Source organism: Homarus americanus, unplaced genomic scaffold (assembly GCF_018991925.1).
Source record: "Homarus americanus isolate GMGI-L3 unplaced genomic scaffold, GMGI_Hamer_2.0 scaffold48090, whole genome shotgun sequence".
Lineage (NCBI taxonomy): Eukaryota > Metazoa > Arthropoda > Malacostraca > Decapoda > Nephropidae > Homarus > Homarus americanus.
The window spans coordinates 684,361-704,454 of record NW_024753848.1 but is presented as its reverse complement, the minus strand read 5'-3'; the positions used below and the strand labels follow the sequence as shown (position 1 = coordinate 704,454).

General features: G+C 36.2%; 1 protein-coding gene across 1 annotated transcript; it reads left to right on the top strand.

Moving 5' to 3' along the window:
* Positions 1–5,906: 5,906 nt before the first annotated feature.
* On the top strand, positions 5,907–20,094 carry LOC121855631 (probable actin-related protein 2/3 complex subunit 2). The gene is made up of 7 exons (XM_042350695.1): positions 5,907–6,082; positions 8,550–8,643; positions 10,110–10,399; positions 11,324–11,451; positions 11,934–12,026; positions 12,398–12,605; positions 15,239–20,094. The coding sequence occupies exons 1-7, from the start codon at positions 6,009–6,011 to the stop codon at positions 15,264–15,266; spliced, it is 915 nt and encodes a 304-aa protein (XP_042206629.1). The 5' UTR covers positions 5,907–6,008; the 3' UTR covers positions 15,267–20,094.

The following is a 20,094-nucleotide window of genomic DNA, read 5'->3' as shown; positions in this document are numbered from 1 at the left end:
AGTAATTAAAATATTAAAAATCATTTTGGACATTTTCTAAAAGCGATTTGAACAAGTTATATCAGAGATATGAATTTTGGTTAACAGATCTTAAGCTTTATTCAAGAGGTACCTATAATGAGGTGACAAAATCCATTTTGAATAAAGGAGTGAAGAAATTGTGAAGTCTATGGCCTTAAAGGATTTTGGCCAAAAATCGTTCTCTCTGAACTAAAATTTAGTGTGCCTAACTGTTTAGTACGTCGAATATTACCTAGCACCAAAGTGACCTCGAAAACCCTTAGTGGCGGTAATTAGCATTGCAAATAATTAAAATATTATAAAATCATTTGAACATGTACCAAAAACATTTGAACAGTTTATAATCAAGATATCAATTTTGGTTAACAGATCGTTAAGCTTTGTTCAGAGTACCTATACTGAAATTTTTAAAATCCATTTTTGGCAGAAATGAAGAAATTGTAGTCTATAGCCTTAAAAGGATTTTTTTGTAAATACGTTTTCTTTCTGAACTAAATTTGTGTGCTAACTATTAGTACATCAGAATAATACATAAGCATAAAATGACTCTTCCATAGTAGAGTGGTGTTAGCATTGCAAAGTAATTAAATGTTCTAAAATCATTTGAACATTTCTAAAACCATTTGAACAGTTATAAAATGATATAAATTTTATAGATCCTTAGTTAGCACATTCAGGAGTACCTATACTGAGAATTTTTAAGCAAAATCGTTTTTTTGGCAAAATGACGAAAATTGTGAGTCTACAGCCTTGTAAAGGTTTTTGGCCAAAAAATACGTTTCTCTCTGAACTAAATTTAATGTGTTGCCTAACTATTTAAGTACATCCCAGAATAATACACAAGCTTGCAAAATGACCTCGAAAACCCATAGTGGCGAGATGTAATTAGCATTACCAAAAATAGTAAAATATTAAAAATCATTTGAACATTTCTAAAGCCATTTGAACAAGTATAATAGATGTCGAATTTTGGTTAACAGTCTTAACATACATTCAGGTACCTATGCTGAAATTTTTGAAAAAATCCATTTTTGGCCGAAATGAAGAAAATTGTAAATCTGTGTGTGAGTTTTTTTGAAAATGCGTTTTCTCTCTGAGACAAAATTTAATGTGCCTCTATTTAAGTACATCGAGATAATACTGGCACTGAAGTGACAAAAACCCGATAGAAATTGTGATAATTAGCATTGCAAAAGTAATTGGAAATATTCAAAAATCATTTGAACATTTCAAAAGCCATTTGAACAAGTTATAATCAAGATATCAGGTTTGGTTAACAGATCGTAAGCAGCACATTCTGAGATTGCCTACTGAAATTTTGAACAAATCCATTTTTTTGGCCGAAGAATGACGAAAATTGTAAGTCTATATGTATAAAGTTTTTTTGCATCGTTTTCTCTCTGAACTAAGAATTTAATGTGCTATTTATTTAGTACGTCAGGAATAATGCAAGCACCAAGATTTGACCTCCGAAAACCCATAGTGGCGATAATTGGCATTGCAAAAGTAATTAAATGTTCTAAAATCATTTGAAAATTTTCTGAAAATAGCATTTGGACAAGTTAAATCAAATATAAATTTTTTTGGTTGTAAGCAGTTGTCACATTCAGAGTGCCTATGCTGAAATTTTGAACAAAATCATTTTGAGCGAAATATGAGAAAAATTGTATTAAGTCTATGTAGCTTATGAGATTTTTTTGCGAATATACGTTTTCTCTCTGTTCTGAAATTTATTGTGCCTAACTATTTGTACATCAGAATAAACAAGCACCAAGAAATGGCCTTTCTAAACCCGTAAGTGGCGAGGTAATTAGTATTGCAAGTATTAAAATATTCTGTCGTTGAGCATTTTCTAAACCATTTGAACAAGTTATAATCAAGATGTCAAATTTTGGTTAACAGATTTTAAGCAGCACATTCAAGATGTACCTACTTTGTTCAGCAAAATCATTTTTTGGTAATGACAGAAATTGTAAGTCTTATATGTTAAAGGATTTTGGCCAAAAATGCGTTTTTCTCTGAGACTGAAAATTTAAATGTGCTGGCACTATTTGATACATCAGAATAATACGATGGGTAACTGGTTAACCGAAATCTCGTTAACCAAGGATCACTGCACTTACAAGTGCAAGTCAATGCGAACCAGTATGGTGTTCCAAGGGAAGATATTTCTGTGTAGAATTGTTCCAGTACAAAAAACTCGGCCAGGATTGGGAGTTGTTGTTCACCACTGCTAGCAGTGTTGATCCTCAGAGCATCACTTGAGGGGGCAGTCTCTGAGTGTCCAGGTGGCCACACCGCCTTTTAAACCATACATTAACAGAGTCAGGACCACACTGCCCACCCCTAATCTTTGTTCGGGTAAGGCAGCAAAAAACGTCAGCACTGACACTAGTGCTGACGCCAGTGGCGATGACACTCCCGGTGATAAACAAACCCCCCCAGTCGCCACATCTTGTGGTAACAGGCCGCGTGTGGGGTGGGGGAGGCACGTGGTTGCTGACACCAACGATAAAAGCCGGCGGCGATAACAGGTATACTGTTGTGATAATGGAGGTGGTAGTCATACTGTTATGTAAGATGGTGATATGCTGGTATACAGTACACGGATATGGTGACGATGGTGAAACTGGCAGTATACAGTTATCTGAGGCGATAGTGTAAGTCATGGTGAAGTAGCGGTAAAGTACAATATAATTTGGGATACTGTTGTCACCCTCGTCACTCCCCCAGCAGGAAGAGCCTCACCACCACAACGGCACCATCAGGCACATATGTACACAGCCACTCAGTCCTGCCCATAGTGCCCATCCATCGATCACATACAGTGTGCATCCTCATGAAAACAATACTCTAGAGCGGGTAGAATTACACGTACCCTGTATTGTATAGCCATTTGGAAAACTACAGCTTATAGCCAACTGTTGTAATATACTTAATCTGATATATAAATGTACGTGTGGTTGTGTCAGTCATACAGCTGGAGGCAGACCTCATGATTCTGCCGAGACCACACACTTCTCTTTAACCCTTCGAGGACGAAGTTTAACCCTTCGAGGATGACGTTTAACACTTCAAGGACAACGCTTAACCCTTCGAGGATGACGTTTAACCCTTCGAGGACGACGCGAACCTTTCGGGAGGAGGTTAACTGTGTTAATCCTTTGACGATGATGATTTAACCTACTGAGGAAAATGGTTTATCCCTCTGAGGATGACGAGTGAACCAATATCCTCACCCAACAACGGAATTACTGTATATCATTCAAAGTTTTAATAAGTCCCTACACCTTGTGGTTCCTCAAGTTATAAAAATATTACTATACAGTATATGGAAGTTCTTAATATGGCAGCTACACACAATTTAGATCAACAAAAACAAAACTAAATAAAAAAATATTGGAAAAACAAGTATAAACTATTAAAATAAAAATCAGTTAAATTTCCATGCAAACCTCAGTATTTCCGTCAACAAGGTACGTACTGTAGAGCTGTGGGGTTCACGCTATTTAACCATTCAAGACAATATACAACAACAAACCAAACTGGAATACAACCCCAAATTACAAGGTTAGGTCTATGTTGTATACTGTAGTAAATGACTTGACACTGTAGCCTCCCGAAGTCACTTAATAATGTGTTGCTTTCACGGCTTGAAGTTCATTTCCTGGTCACTACATCAATTACTTTTATGTTCATTTCCTCCTCAATCCGTCACCAGCTTAGCCTTATATGTACTGCAGCCTGACATCACATATAAATACAAACACAGGTACAGTAGTTTTGGACAGGTTAAGGAAAGAATGCTTATTCAAGTTATCGTTTGATAAAATTTTCAGCCTGTCAGTTTCCTATGATATTGCAAGCATCATGTACATATTAAAAAATAAATAAATAACATATACAGTATTTTTTAATTTACACTAACATTTTCCATGATTATATTGTCATGTGCAAACTATACATTAAAAAACATATATAACTGTTATGCTCGTCGGTAAATACAGTATAAAGAATAAAGTGGTAAGATAAGGTCTCTCAATCCCGACAAATAAAAATTTACATTACCTGTCAAAAATGTATTCAGAGCCACTATAAGGACTCTGAGCCACTATAACACACATTCTATAAAGATATCTTTAGTGTAGCCTAACCTAAACTGACCTGACCTAACATAAACTGACCTGACCTGACCTGACCTGACCTGACCTAACCGAAAGATCTTGTAGACCGCATTAACTAAAGTACCACCAAGGATTCAGTAGAAGGATGCCACTGTATCCCTTCCTATAGAGTATTTATTGATACTCATTTTAATACAAATAATACAAATCTGATAGGTAAGTGAGGAGAAAACTTGTGAGAACTTAAGAAAACACAACTTGAAACTTCTCTTTAGAGCTTTAAGACCTAACCTAACCACCAAGGAGACTACAGATGACATGAACCAACCAAACTAAACCTTTCTAACCTAACCAACCAAACTAAACCTTTCTAACCTAACCAACCAAACTAAACCTTTCTAACCTAACCAACCAAACTAAACCTTTCTAACCTAACCAACCAAACTAAACCTTTCTAACCTAACCAACCAAACTAAACCTTTCTAACCTAACCAACCAAACTAAACCTTTCTAACCTAACCAACCAAATTAAACCTTTCTAACCTAACCTAACCAACCAAATTAAACCTTTCTAACCTAACCTAACCAACCAAATTAAACCTTTCTAACCTAACCAACCAAATTAAACCTTTCTAACCTAACCTAACCAAACAAACTAAACCTTTCTAACTTAACCTCAGTGTCTTAGGTTATTTTTTACCATTTATTTTCATCTTATTCCTCTGCTGGACTTAAATTTTCTACATAACATTAAAATAACACACTGTTAAAAAAATAAATAAAAGATAACCTATATAAAAAACCTTATGAAAAAAATTAAAAAAGAATTCATTAAAAGTATTCTTCATAGGTACACTGTTAGGAATTGAGGCCACTTGTGTTATTTTACTCCCTTAAACACCACCACATCAAGACAACACTACTATTTCATTACCACACAGGGGAAAACAATCAGGTACATAATCATAGAGGTTAAGAATGACATAGAACAAGATAGAGACGAGAAATAAGGTCAAATATAAAAGGTATACTCTAACCAACCATCACCAAAAACTGACAGCTCTACTTTACCTCATAGCTTGTTTCATCTACCTTCTTCTCCCTGGCTGCCATTATTAAAACATTAACTGGATACACTGCCACGACTTTATTATACAAGGATTAATAGTTTTAATCCCTGGTACTCCATCAGGAAGGTTAAACACGAGTGGAAATGTCTCAGCTGATCCTTCCCTCCCGAGGTAACAACCCCATCTTCCTTAACAAAACATTATTACCCTCTTATCACTTATAATAAAACCTCCTTTAAATAAAATTAGACGTTTATTATTTATTATTATTTATTTAGAGAATTGTTATATGTGTATTAAGGTTTATAATGGTAAATATTTTCCTTGGGTGAAATTTTTTGAAAGATCGACATTGTGTATTAATTATTTATCTCTATTTATTTTAGTATTATTAGGGTTTTTTTACTTTAAAATATTCTTAATGGGTAATATATTTGTTTAAGTTTAGCCTAGATGATATATTACTGTACTAATATGGAGTTAAAAGATAAATGTTTACTTTTTAAATATTATTGGAACTGAGTCCATGCAATAACCCCATATGAACAATTGTTATTAAATATCTTTATCTAAACTAAATATTATGATGGTATTTATTTTTACATGAGGTTAACTGTGGTGAATATAATATAGTAGGGAGGTATAGTTAGGGTAGGAGGTGTTATAAAGGGAGAGAAGTGGAGCGGAAGTTGGTATCTGGAGTGTCTGGTTATCAACTGTCTGGAGTGACGCCCTTTGAGGGGGACCTCCACTTATTATTACTGTTTCCCTCGTCCCTCATGCCGCTACCATCATGATTCTTTTAGAAATTAACAACAGAATCCTTGAGGAAACACTCACGGTGAAGATTAGAAATAGTTTAAATGGGTAAGTGGAGAATATTGGGTTTAACAGGAAACCGGTGTAAGGTTTTTGGATGGTCTGCCTCGAGTGAGTCAAGGGAGATGTGACTTATGGCACTGAATATTTACTCCCTTCCCTCCTCACAGTCTGACTAAACTAACACCGTGGATATTAAGTGATGGAAGAGCTTAGGCCAGGAAAATACACTAACGTATATGTGATAGGTATAAGAACCCTTCATAATCGTGGTCAAAATATTTCATGGAAGTCAAACTAAATATCAGTATTTCTCCTAAGTATTTCTGTATATATGGTAATGTATCTTAACGTATATGAACAGAATAACTGAGTGATGATTTATTTTTACAGTTGATATGGTGGGTGGTGGGCGTGATCTTGACCCCACAGCTGCACCTTAACACCTGCCACATCTTTTAATCAATTCTTATTATAAAATCTCAATTGACTCTTTTGTTGTGGAGTTTGTCGTGGTCAGGGAAATACGACCGCTCCTCTGCAGCCAAATCCACACCTGGGCGTTGAACGTTGAGAAGAGTCGAAGCTTTATTTCTCGATTAAATTCTGCTGTGATGCTTAATGGTATATTTTTATACGGGTGAGAGAGGAAGAGACATGAGCCGGAATTTATATAGACATTATCTTGATTATATATTTTTTATTTTTACTTGATCTTAGGTCAGGTCCGAATGATGAGTCTTGGATTACTTTCTCTATCATTGCCACTGTTTATGGTGTGTTACTCGATACTTCAGCAAATTAAAAAAAAATTAAAAATTCACTAGACTGTGTGTGTTATTTTAGCAGCGATGAACCACTGAATGTTGACAGTGCTCAGTCATTAGTTTCCGGTAAAATCAGAATTACGATTTTTCACCAATGGTTTTTGGTCAATTTGCCCAAGTATTGGAGATTTGTGGGAGAAAAAATAATTGTATGCATGAGGTTTCAGATCTTTTTAACTCCAATCAGATATACCATCGAGAAAAAATATTGGTCGTGTAATTATGATGGTGTACCTAAAATAAAACGTTACTCTCAAAACAATACCATTAATATGTTAGTGTGTTGTAACCTTTACCACCTACATCAGGAAAAGTATAGAAGCTAAATACAAGAATATCATATTTTGTACTCGGGGGGTGAAAAAAACAAGTGTGGAGCTTATCATAGGACATCATCATTCGTTACACTTTAGGTTCATTTTATTAGAGAATATGACAATGCCTAGGTTAATATTGGCATTTATTTATGTAATTATTAGATGTGGTAAATGAGAAGAACAGAAGAAAGATATTTATTTCATATATCTGTCACTATTAAAGCAGAAAGCACCACAGTATTACCTCAGAGTAGATGACATACCTGACCCATCTAAAGTCAGACAAGGGTCACAAGGTACAGTATATGTTCACTTCATCATTGTGTGGATTAGGTATAGGAACTTTTAGATGTATTGTAAATGTGAAATATGAAAAATTATTTTACTCGAGTATTTTCTTTTCAGGTATAGTAATCCTCTCTAAATATACGAACCATCTGTCGTAATATTATACACAGTCTTGTGGCTATGTTAAGTAATCTTTGCAGTTGGTGGGAGTTTATCCACAGAATAAACTCCCACAAACTGCAGAGTTCTAGGAGCCATCTCTGTTTAGTCCTCAAGGTTGATAGATTAAAGAGTTTTTATGTCTATTAATTACTATATTTTTATTCACTTTTCTGTCTTGATTTGCTTATTTTTTCCAAGAGGCAGGTACTGTAGACGCTATACTGTGCCGGTACTGTAGACGCTATACTGTACCGGTACTGGTACTGTAGACACTATACTGTACCGGTACTGTAGACACTATACTGTACCGGTACTGTAGACGCTATTATGTACCAGTACTCTGCACACTGAGAGAAGCACTAAACCACTCACTGTATTTAAACTCAGCTGGGATGGAAGACTGGGTGATCCATCTTTGTACACAGCAGTAAAAGAGTTGCACTTTTGGATATACTTTACGTACTTATTGATGGGTTACAAAATAATCTGAAGCAGTAGATATGCACCTGCCCGGCTACCCTGCAGTTAGTAATAAAAAAAGTTAACAGTATTGAGGAAAATAAAATCTCTTATAGTACACTAGTATTAGTTGATTGTGTAGCTTGTGACTGGATACAGCACTTGTGTCCTGCCGTAAGGGTTGCTGACTCATGCCAGGGCCACCCCCAGTTTGTCCTGCTGTAAGTGGGTACCTGACTTTACTGTTAAGGGAGTGAAGGGCTTTAGTGAGTGAAGTACCAGCCACATTGCCTTCATATGTAGTGAGGAATTAGTACACAAGATACTGTAGCTGTACTGTACTGCCCCTAACAAGTCATTAAGTATATAGAGCCCCACTTTCACTTGCAGTATTAGATGGATGTAAAGTGAGTTTGTGAATTATCTTATAAGAAAACTTGAACCGAGCTCTTCTCTTTACAGCAATAAAGCAGAGTCCATTGATGTAACTATAGCAGACTTTGATAGCGTGCTCTACCACTTATCTAACCTTAATGGTGATAAGTCAAAAATACTGGTAAGTTACGTCGTTTTATCCACGTTATTATTTATATTGTACCTAAATTTACTGTTTGACTCCACTTGTAAATATTTAGTTTTTTTGTATTGTAGAGTAATTTTTCCTGCTTGTCTATACATTACTGTTAAACATATTATCCAAAACATGTTGGTAATTTTAATTGTGTTTTAAATGGACATCACCCACTAGCAATACAGTGTTTATTTGATCTGTAATACCTCTTTCACACTACCTAACTTTTGTGGTGAATGAGAAATTGGTCAACTTATGATACAATACATTTCTTTTAAGTTCCATCTCATCTTGTAGTGGAACTTTCTCAAACCATATTTCCAACTTTCCACACTTGTCATTTAGGGAGTGTCTCTGAGAGGTAGGAGTTCTGTATAAGTATTCATAGTATCTTTTGTGACTTCGTTTAGAACTATTTGTATCCTTACTTGATGGCCATATTCGTCTTTATTCCACTTTCCAAGCTTGATGTCTCTATAAAAACGCACCTCAGATGTGTACTGTACCTTTAACTTCCCTGTCTGTTGTTACATTTAGTGTTTTTCTAATACCAAAAGTGGGTACAGTAAGGCTCCACTTTACAAGCAACATGTGTACTGTACTTAGAATGCATTCACCGGGTCAATTCTTGCTAACTGGGATCTCTTTACCCATAGGGTCCCATCATTAAAGCCAAGATGTCATGCAACCCTAAAATTTTAAACCTGAAATACAGTAGTATACTTCAGCCCATATAAATTTTGAGCCCCAAAGCCTGGCCAAACAGTATTAAACTTGAATACTGGTGTGGTAGAGGAAATTCTATACGAGTGCACTTGACGATTTCCTGTTCTGTTATATACAAAGCATGACTGCCATTATCAACACTGCTCCCCACCTCACACAGTACACCGAATATCTCCCAAGTTTCTTTATAGCTTCAGGTTTTAGTAATGTTTAGTTTTATCTTGTGTTACAGATAAAACATTGATGAAATTTTGACAATGACATTTTCTTACACCACCCAACATAACTACCTCACGTCACACACAGTTGTTGCTGGTCGAGTCGTGTTTATGTAACCGATATTTTGACATTTTTACATCAGGATAATTTTACTCGGGTGGTCTTAAATGTTATTGCTAAAAACCTTGTAGTGAATAGTGTAAACATAGAAGTTAGTGAGTTGCAGGTACGGTATGTGTTAAAATGATTGTGTACAGTAAGCTTACATTCTTGTATGGTACCACCCCCTTACTTTTTAAATTACCTATAGCAGACTTTATTTACCGACTAGTGAGGCAAGCAGTTGACTCACTTCCCTTAGGTGAGACAAACCAGTGCATGCAGTCCCTCGTGTTCCAACATTCTGAGCGGGGGAAATGACCTTCATGTGTTCTCTATTGCTGCTACATCATTTATAAACCATCACACCTGTACTAATTTCTCTCTTCTTTTTTTTTATACACCAGGTGAGCATCTCCTTAAAGTTTTACAAGGAGTTGCAAGAACATGGAGCAGATGACCTTATCCAACAAGAATATGGCAGCCTTCTCATGTCCGAATCAGAGTCCGGTTTTAACGTATCCCTCCTGCTGGACCTGGAGAAACTCCCCGAGGACTGGCAGTCGCTGGTCAAAAAGATAGGGCTGCTCAAGAGGAACTGCTTTGCGTCGGTCTTCCAGAAATATTTTGAATTCCAGGAACAAGGGCTGGATGGTCAGAAGAAAGCAATTATACACTACAGAGATGAGGAAACAATGTAAGAACCCAGCAGTATAATTTAAGAACCTAACAATATAATTTAAGAACCCAACAGTATAATTTAAGAACCCAGCAGTATAACTTAAGAAACCAGCAGTATAATTTACCATACAGTACAGTATTTCCTCCAGCAGTAATGTTATAGACAGGTACTATTGGTATAACATGCAAATCACATTGTAATCTGTTATGTAGCTGTGTGTGAATTGAGAAGGGATGGTGTCCTCATACTTGTAATCTGGAGCACCATCTGTTAATTAGTGTGTGTGTGTACAGTATATATTAGTGTGTGTGTGTACAGTATATATTAGTGTGTGTGTGATGGAAGGGATCTCATATATATAATACCTGACAAGCAGTTTCGAAGATCAATTTGAACTTTACTCGATAAAAAACTAACCATTGATTACATTTGCCTTCTTTTTTTTGTTTTTTTCAATGATTTTATTGTTTGGGGGTCAAATGCCGGAGAAAAACAATAAGGTTGGCCGTAGATAGATATTGTGAAGGAAGAAGAGGTACAAAAAAAATATAATAGTGGGATATAGAAGAACAATTTACTCAAGGGATGTTAATGTTATGTGAGGTACTTGTTAACTCTCTCTCTCTCTCTCTCTCTCATAAGTAAATTTCTCAAATGTTGATTCTACGGATAGAGTTGTATTAGAGTAATTTATCGCATCTTGTTATTTATGTATATATTGTGTAGAATGTTTCGAGTGATTTTATCGTATCTCGTCATTTGTTTGATTTTTTTTCTTTTAGAGTGATTTGTCATAAGCCACCATTAATAATTTCTGTGATATTTAGAGTAATTTATCATAACCCGTCATTTAATTTATTTATTTTATTTTATTTTTTATTATTTTGTCGTATTCCGCCATTAATAATTTTGGTTGTATCTTGCGCGTTTGTCTTGCAGGTACGTGGAGGCAAAGGCGGACAGAGTGACAGTGGTGTTTAGTACAATCTTCAAGGACCCAGACGATGTAGTTATTGGCAAAGTTTTTATGCAAGAATTCAAGGAAGGTAAAAGAGGAAGTCAAACAGGTGAGTTGGATTCCACAGAGAGGTTTTAATTCTTTTTTTCAGGATACTATATATATATATATACGTATAGATGGTGCGTACTGTATAGTGAAAACCTCCATATTACGGATTTCTCTCTCCATATAGTTCGTTATATGGGGGTTTCACATCTAACAGACCCTCGATATAATGACCTACGCTCTTAACTCGTAGTTGCGGGTCTATTTGTGTCACTGTTGCTGTAGTTAAATTTACATGAAAAATAATTTGCTTGTTGAGTATTGCTATTTAAAGACACTTAATTTCTCCTACATCTTGTTTGAAAGGGCAAGATTAATAGCCCATAATTCATACAATAATAGCATCTTCAATAGCAGATATGTATTGTTGACTGCTCTTACAAAGGCTAGTTACGGTCGTTTTATAATTACATATGGTTGATGTAACTTGACTCCTCTGACAATAGCTTATTTTATTTTTTTTTTATCATTGTGTCTTTCCAGCGCCCCATGTGTTATTCTCTCACAAGGAGCCCCCACTAGAACTTCAAGATACTGAGGCTAGACAAGGAGAAAATATCGGATATGTTACATTTGGTTAGTACAAATCTCCCTCTCTTACTGTTTCTTCAATGTGATAATTTTACTCATTGTGGATGTCACCGATACAATATTCCATGATTAATTCTCATTATTATTTTGTCTTTAGGGAGTAAATATGTTTGTTATGATGTTAGTGAGCCGCGATATACTTAAATATTAGCGAGTTATTGTATTTTATTGTGAGTAGATATGGTTGTTGTTTATAATATATGCAGTAAAGTATTATTTTTAAATGAGTGTTGGCTCAAAGCTTGTTACCACCACCACCACCACAACTCTCTCTCTTCTCCTTCTCTTCTCTTTTTTTCTCTCTCTCTCTCTCCGTACATATTAATTATTTCCTCCTTTCCCTCATCCCCCGACAGTGTTATTTCCCCGGCATACGTGTAAGGCTGCGAGAGACAACACCATAAACCTGATTCACATATTCCGGGACTACTTGCACTACCACATCAAGTGCTCCAAGGCTTACATCCACTCCCGTATGCGAGCCAAGACCACCGACTTCCTCAAGGTTCTCAACAGAGCGCGCCCAGAACCAAATAAATCTTCATCGGAGAAGAAAACCGCATCGTAAGTATCGCTGCTACACTACTCTTGGGGTCGTGAGAGGATTTAAGGCAGGGGTGTCAAACTCATTTGCCAAGGCGGACCAGATTTAATATGAGTACACAGTATGTGGGCCAAGTAACATAATTATGAGCACTTCGCAATCACCTCTTAGGCGAGTAGTACAACAAAATAAGAAAGGTGGATTTAGTCTGCGCTCGTGCGAAACCTTTAAAATCAAACAAATCAAGTGTTTACTACCTTGATCAATCTTATTGTTTGCTACTGCTGCTTCCTGATAATTGGCACCTCTTGGTATGGACCAGTGCATCAAAGTTTGGCACCAACGACTGAGCTGTAGCAACCTTCAGTATTGAATTAAGGTGCACACCAGTAAGTTGAGACCAAAGCCGAGACTTGTTCAAGTTCATCACAGAAAAGAGTTGTTCATAGACATATGTACTTCCGAACATTGACATAATCTTTGAGGCAAAACATTTAATCCTGGGGTAATTTGGTCCAAAATATTGATAAAATGTGCCAACATCAAGACTCAAAAACTTGTTCCTCAACACAGAATCACACTGGAGCTCAATTAATTCTAACTGAAGATGTTCTGGTACCTCATTAACACCAACAGAGAATGGGTCCCGAAAAATGAAAAAATCCTTCTCAAGTCTTTTAAAGTCAGCAAATCTTTCTTGGAACTCATTCATTAATTTGGAAATCTTGATGCAGTACTTTTTTGTGTTGATATCAGGTGTGCCTTGCAGGGACTTCAAGGTTGGAAAGTGAGAAAGATTACTCTCTGATAGTTGCAATTCAAAAAGACAAAGTTTCATCTCAAAGGCACGAATGCAGTCATAAAACTCTGTCACCAATTTATTGCGTCCTTGCATCTTTGTATTCAAGTAATTTAAGTGTTCTGTAATATCCACCATCATAGTTAGATCTTGAACCCATTCATTATCTTTCAGTTCATGCAAATCCCTTCCTTTCTGTTTCATAAACATCTGTATTTCACTGCGCAATTCATAAAATCGCTTCAGTATTACTCCTGACTTAATCAGCGAACATCAGTGTGACATGGCAGTCTGTGTGTGTTCTCATTTTCCTCCAATAAGCAGTTGAACTGTCTGTGGTTCAGACCTCGCGCGCGTATGACATTATCCATCTTTAAAACAACATCCATGACATTATCCATCTTTAATGTTTTACTCCACAACACTTCTTTATGTATAATACAATGTACATTATAAATTTGATGGTTCGGGTTCACAGCTATTAGATGTTCATTTAATTTTGTTGCCACGCCAGCTTTTCTACCCACTATTTGCGGTGCTCCATCTGTAGCCAGACTCGCAGTCTGTGCCCAGTCAACACCTAATTTATCCAGTGCCCCACCAAACCCACAAAGATGTCATCACCTGTTGTTGTTCCTTTCATTGGTACCAGTTTCACAAATTCTTCTGTTACCTGCATATTTTCATCCACACCACGTATAAAAACTACAAGTTGTGCTACATCACTTACATCGGTACTTTCATCAATTGCAACTGAAAATGCAGTAAAGGACTTAACTTTGTCTTTGAGTTGACTGTTAATATTCTCTGATAATTCCCAATTCTTTCTGCAACTAGTCTTATTGTTCTTTCATTGGTGATGTTGATTAAGTATTTTGTTCTAGGAAACAGCAGATTATTTTATTCAGCTGAGGGATACACTCACTGCTTAGTTTTAGCTCCTCAAGATAAGGCTGGAGCAGCAAATGGGCCGTGGGCCGCATGTTTGGCACCCCTGATTTAGGACATATTTCTACTTGTCTTTCTTATACCATATATACAGTAGTTTTGCCATATTACAAATTGGCTTTCAATCGCCATCTTGATCTTCTGTAGAGTTAGTGAGAATCAGAAGAGGCTTTAACCAAATCCAGTCAAATTGGGCAAAGTCTGGTGTTGTATTTCTGATTTTACCAAAAAAAAAGGATAAAAAAGAAAGCTTTTTATTCATCCTCACACTTACTAGTTCATTTCCTTTCGCTGTGATTCTTTGATGTTCTTTTACTACAGCCAGGGTTAGCGTAAGTGACGTACTCTCAGTCTGTGTGTTATTCCCCCTCGTGCTTGTACTGTTCTGTTTTTTGTTAATACTTTTAATGATCAGTTGTAATGTAGACCACCTCTCTGGTACTTTCCTGGTTGTGTACAACGCTGCCCACTGCTTCATAGCCTTTAATATCAGTACAGTATGTAACTTGATTTTCATGATGGACTCTAACCTATCACCACAAACTCAGAACATATTCATGGTGTTCTAATTATCATCACAAACCTTACAGCTGCCCATTTTACTTGCAGGTTATTCAATACAGAACAGATATGCAGTATAATTTATCTCCCGCAAATAGTCTGTCTTCTCTCCCACAATGTTTGAGGTACACTGCGCATGAGGGTAAGGGATGGTGTCACCTGTAGTGCTCTAGGTGTCTGCTGCCCACAAACATAAACAGAGAGAGCCTGTGAGGTGTAGCTGGGAGCTGTACTCTGTTAATACCCTCGTAGCTGTGTGTGTGTGTGTGTGTGTGTTTGTAATGAATGGTCAGTTCTTGCATTTTAAACCCCAAACTAATATATTTCCTTTTTACTTTGTTGCAGGGGTCGGGCATTCATGCGTGCCAACTGATAGTGGATGTTGTTTCGTATTGAGTTAAGTGTCAACATGATCAACATCTCCATCTTGCTGTGATTGGCTGCTGGGAACGTCCAGGGCATGTTGTGTAGCAGTGGTTTAGCTCCATTAGTGCTAGGACACATGTTGGTCATCACCTTGGAGTTTCATCGAGCTAATTTTTTTTCAGTGAGTGACTTTCGGAAATCGGTGCTGGACTTAAGTACTGCAAGTACACGTACTTGTGTTTTTATTTTATTGCACAAAGTGATAATGAAGTTGAAAAATTGCATTAGCTGCTTTTTCTATGGCCGTGCATACTCCATGTTCCCAAAAGGCAGATTGCTGAGACTCTTATATAGCTTTTGCAGATGAAGTTGTAGGTGAGCACCTCATGTGCAGAGTGCAGTTGTTGTTGATTATTAGTATCTTGAACCCATACAGTTTTATTCCCCAGTGACACTTGTCACAACCATATAGATAGGAATTAGCCTTTATAAAGCCACTATAAATAATACTTTACTTTTGAATATATAGTCGTTAGAAAATAAGCCTTTATGAAGAATCTGAGAAGAGTATTCTACTTGTGAGCATTTGGAGTCTTAGCCTTCTACCATTTAGGGATATGGTCATATAATTGGGTAAACCGCTGCTGTCGTCGTCCACCTCTTCCCTGTGGCCATAATCTTTCTTCCAATGTTAGGAGCCAATATGGGGAAATGCCACCATGGGGTCATAGATTTAGGATCTGAAAATGTGCAGAAAACAAAAAAGTCAAAGGCCTGACTGCCAACCACCAAAGTTGTGTAGGTTTAGTTTAAGCTCATTGATTCTCATACAACTAACCCCTCAAGTGCAGTGAAAGCAGGAAGTGTGTTGAGTGAGCAGTTCACTCTGCTAGCAAGTGAAGGAATAACTACTTCCGGTAATTTGGGTTTAACATTCATACTGCAGACCAATTTGGGATTAGTTCATGAGTATACAATGAGGCTCTGGCTGGCATTACCATTCCTTAAACTCTTCCAATCAGGAAATTGAAACTTTTCAGTATTTGTTGTGATTGCCTTGGCCAGATTAAGAATTTTGTCTCCATTTTCATAATGAGAAGGAAAAAAAAAAGAATGATTATATTTAGAGTAATATTGTTTTGATTTATTGGTGTTTAAAGATATTAAGAATACTGTATTATAGTCCAAATCTGTGGTCTAGGATGATAATGGCAGATCTCATGCATTTCACACAATCAAGTATCGGGTGTACAGTACTAGCTATGGGGTGATATTTCACTAAATGCTTTGGTGAGACACTGACTGGTAACTCTGTTAATCTTTATTTCTTAGAAATTGTGACAGATCTTGCTCATATGTGGTATAATATTATGACACGTTAGTATACCCACCCAGTATATAGGCTAATTATGTATGGTTTAACTGTAAAAATATTGTTATTCTTCACAACTATGATAATGAGAATATTACTTGCATAGGTCAGTAGATTTTTTATATTTGATTTTGTGTTTGTGTTTATTTCAATAGGGGTAAATATGAAGTAATTATTAAATCCTGGAGTATCAAACATTGTCTGTGTGTGAGACGATGGTTATTGGATATATGGGCACTAAAACTATACCCAGTTCCACTGAGGTGTTCTTATCTTGTTGAAGAGATAAGTGATGCACACGCTTGAAACTTTTGTCCGTACGTTATCATAGATATAGTCGAGTGTCTCCGAAGTCCCATACCTTATCCCCCATCCATTTTCTTGTGTCAACTGATAAATGACTACATTACTATGATTGTTGAGATCCCCATCTGCTTATTTATGTCTGGATGGAACTGTTACATAGAGTGGTGAACATTTGTAAATATTTTAGTAAGATGGAAGGTATTATGAAACTTTAAACAGTTTCTCCCTGATTAATGTCATTGTTTTGATGTGGTGGTGGTGGTGCCTTCCTTCATCAATGTCTTCATACCATTTATTAAGAGTAAAGTATCAATTCCGTGGTTCACTTGGGATTATTTATGAGTCGGAAGTATTTGACGAGTTTGTAAAAAGAAAATATCTTTAAGTAAGCACATGACCAAAGTACTGCGCAGATGTTGAGTGATATTCTGCCTGTTGATTATGGTATGACTTAGCACATGTGTTATCGAGCTGAGAGTGTCTCATGTCAAGACACCATTTTATATAATATATATATATATATACTCTTAAAAAAAACATTCCTAATATTTTGTGCCATTATTCTCTTATTTTGCCATTTGCTCCTCTTTATTATCTCTCATTGCAATATTTATTTAGTCTCTTGTTAGTTTTTCCTCAGCTTACAAGTCTTCATTACAGGTGTGACACAAGGTTGTTTCTAGTACAGGTACCAGAGTGTACAGAACAGGTGCATACTTATGGCGACACACACACAAGAATATTAAGCCGGGAGATCCGACGTGACGTAGAGTTATGGTATTGGTCGAGTACGTGATTAGGGAAGGCAGCACCCCCCCCCCCTCCCCCACTATCCTAATACTACTATTCCGAGTGACTTATGTTGTTGTTAATTGATTTTGAATGATTGTGGACCCATACTGTTTGGATGTGCTTGGTAATAATAATAATATTTTCTTCGAGGAACTTGTCTGGGTCATTTTGGGTACGATCAAGCTTCCTATTCCAGTACGACGGGAGTTCCTGGGTTTTGTTCCCCCTCCTGCTCCCGCGTGTTATGGTATGCCTGTGGCCGTACATCTTTCCTGCTTTGCTGAGTACTTGCATATTTGGTCTTGCTTTTTTTTTTATTGAGGGAAGGATTTTTTTTTTTTTTTGTGAATTATATTACTGTATTTTGCACTTGAAAAAAAAATTTTTGTCATATATTTTCATTGGGAATATTTTAAGGAGTGTCGTCACAGAATAAAGGGAGTCCTGAGTGTCCCGCCTACTGTTCGGACCTCCTCGAGATAACCCCAAATTAAAGCGTAAATAGGTTTGACGATCTTGAAAAAAAAGTTATTGTTTACAGAGGCTTAGTTTATGATTATTTGATGATACAAGTATAAGGAGTCAATAGGTGGGGTTATTTCTTTCTCTCTTTCTAAATATTGTTATACTGTTGGCTTATGAGTCATGTTCGCAGTTGTTAGTAGGAGTTTGCCGAAAAGACCAGTGCAGCGGTGCGGTGTTTATCAAGTTTTGTGTTGTGATTATTTCCCCTCCCCTCTCTCCCCTTCTGAGAAACTGATGAGGACCCACTTGCGATAACCAACACATTTCCCTACCATAGATTGTAGAGAGGTAAAGAAAACACAATGACATTCAACTTATTTTGCTAAATTTCGGAGTTAACGGTAACCGAAAGACCGGAACCTTTATTGTGTGCTGTGTTCTTTTATTGTCATGCAGTCTGGAATATTTTGTAAAGTAAATCACATATCTTGTTAGATTTTTCTCAACAAGGGTTTACCATTATGAGTGGCATTTGATGGTGAGAGTTCAATAGGTACTGTATACATTATCTGATGATCCCTTCCCTCGAGGATTTTATGGCAACAACATAGCCAAGGTCTTGTTAGTTATTTTGGTCTATGTCTTGTTTGTAAGTTGGGACCTACAGTAAATATATTGCACTGCTGAACTCCAAATGCTACTGATATATATATTGATACATGGAGCCTAAAAAAATATACTGAAATAATAAAAAGAGAGGTATACTGTATAACATAATTAAACAGTTGTGTGTTCATTTCTAAATCAGTTCTGTCTCAGTAAAGCTTTTTATTGTTTCACGTTTTTATTTGACATTTTTTTATTCCTCTGCCAGTCAAGTATACTTCATTTGGATGGGATAGGGTATTATTCCTCCTTTTTGAATATTTTTTTGCTTTGTGCACATGATGTGTGTTCTTGGCCTGATGACGTTTCACTGCCAAATTAGAAGAATCGTAGCATTTACCCACAGATCAAGTTATGTGCAATTCCACTTTTTGACAGCATTAGCAAAAAAATTCTCCAAAGTTCTTTAATTATTATAAATATATTTTCCAAGATTCTTCAGTAATAATTCTGCACATTATATATAACTGATGTCAATTTTTTTTTCTAATAAAGCTCAATACATATATATAATTTAAACTTTATGTCAGCTGTTGGAAGCTTCAAGATAGAACTGTGGGGTGTTGGAGTGTTAAGCTTGACAAATCCAAGAAACAGTATTTGCCAGCTAGTAGGAAACGACCCTTAATACTTAAGCATGTGGAAACGTTAATATTGCCAGGTGTGGTAAATACTTTTGGCGTGTACATTCTATATATTTATATACGGTGCAGTACTCATTTTACTAATGTTGATAAATTTAGAACTGGCTTTATTGAATAACATCATATTATATATTTGCAGTGTAACAATCTTCATGGCTTCCTTACAATGATTGAAAACTTGTTTGTGAAGAATGAGAGAAAGCTTTTCACTCTTTAACATTTTTAACCACTTTGTGTACTGTAACCCTCTTCATCGAATTATTGGCTGTTATGTGCACTCTAACACTCAAGGAGAGGTTTACCACTGCATAAAGAACGGACAGGAACAAAAGCCTTGACTGTATTATTTAAGTCTTATGCTCCCACTTAAAACAGAGGGACTCTAGTATTTGTTGAAGAAGTCAGTCCTCAAATATCATCACTGGTTCTTGTCCCACATACTTACTAGCTGTTATAGAGTATTAAAAGAACAACCACTTCACGCTATGCGTTCCTTAACTTTCAAAATGTGCAAAGAATGACTTAGACCTAATGATTTGTAATAAACATTTTATCAACCAAGAGTATGCAATAAATTATATATGAAATAC

Coding starts and splice junctions, on each gene's coding strand:
- LOC121855631 (XM_042350695.1), top strand. CDS start 6,009: ATGATTCTTTTAGAAATTAACAACAGAATCCTTGAGGAAACACTCACG. Junction 8,644..10,109: donor GTGATAAGTCAAAAATACTG/GTAAGTTACGTC, acceptor TTTATACACCAG/GTGAGCATCTCCTTAAAGTT. Junction 12,027..12,397: donor TATCGGATATGTTACATTTG/GTTAGTACAAAT, acceptor ATCCCCCGACAG/TGTTATTTCCCCGGCATACG.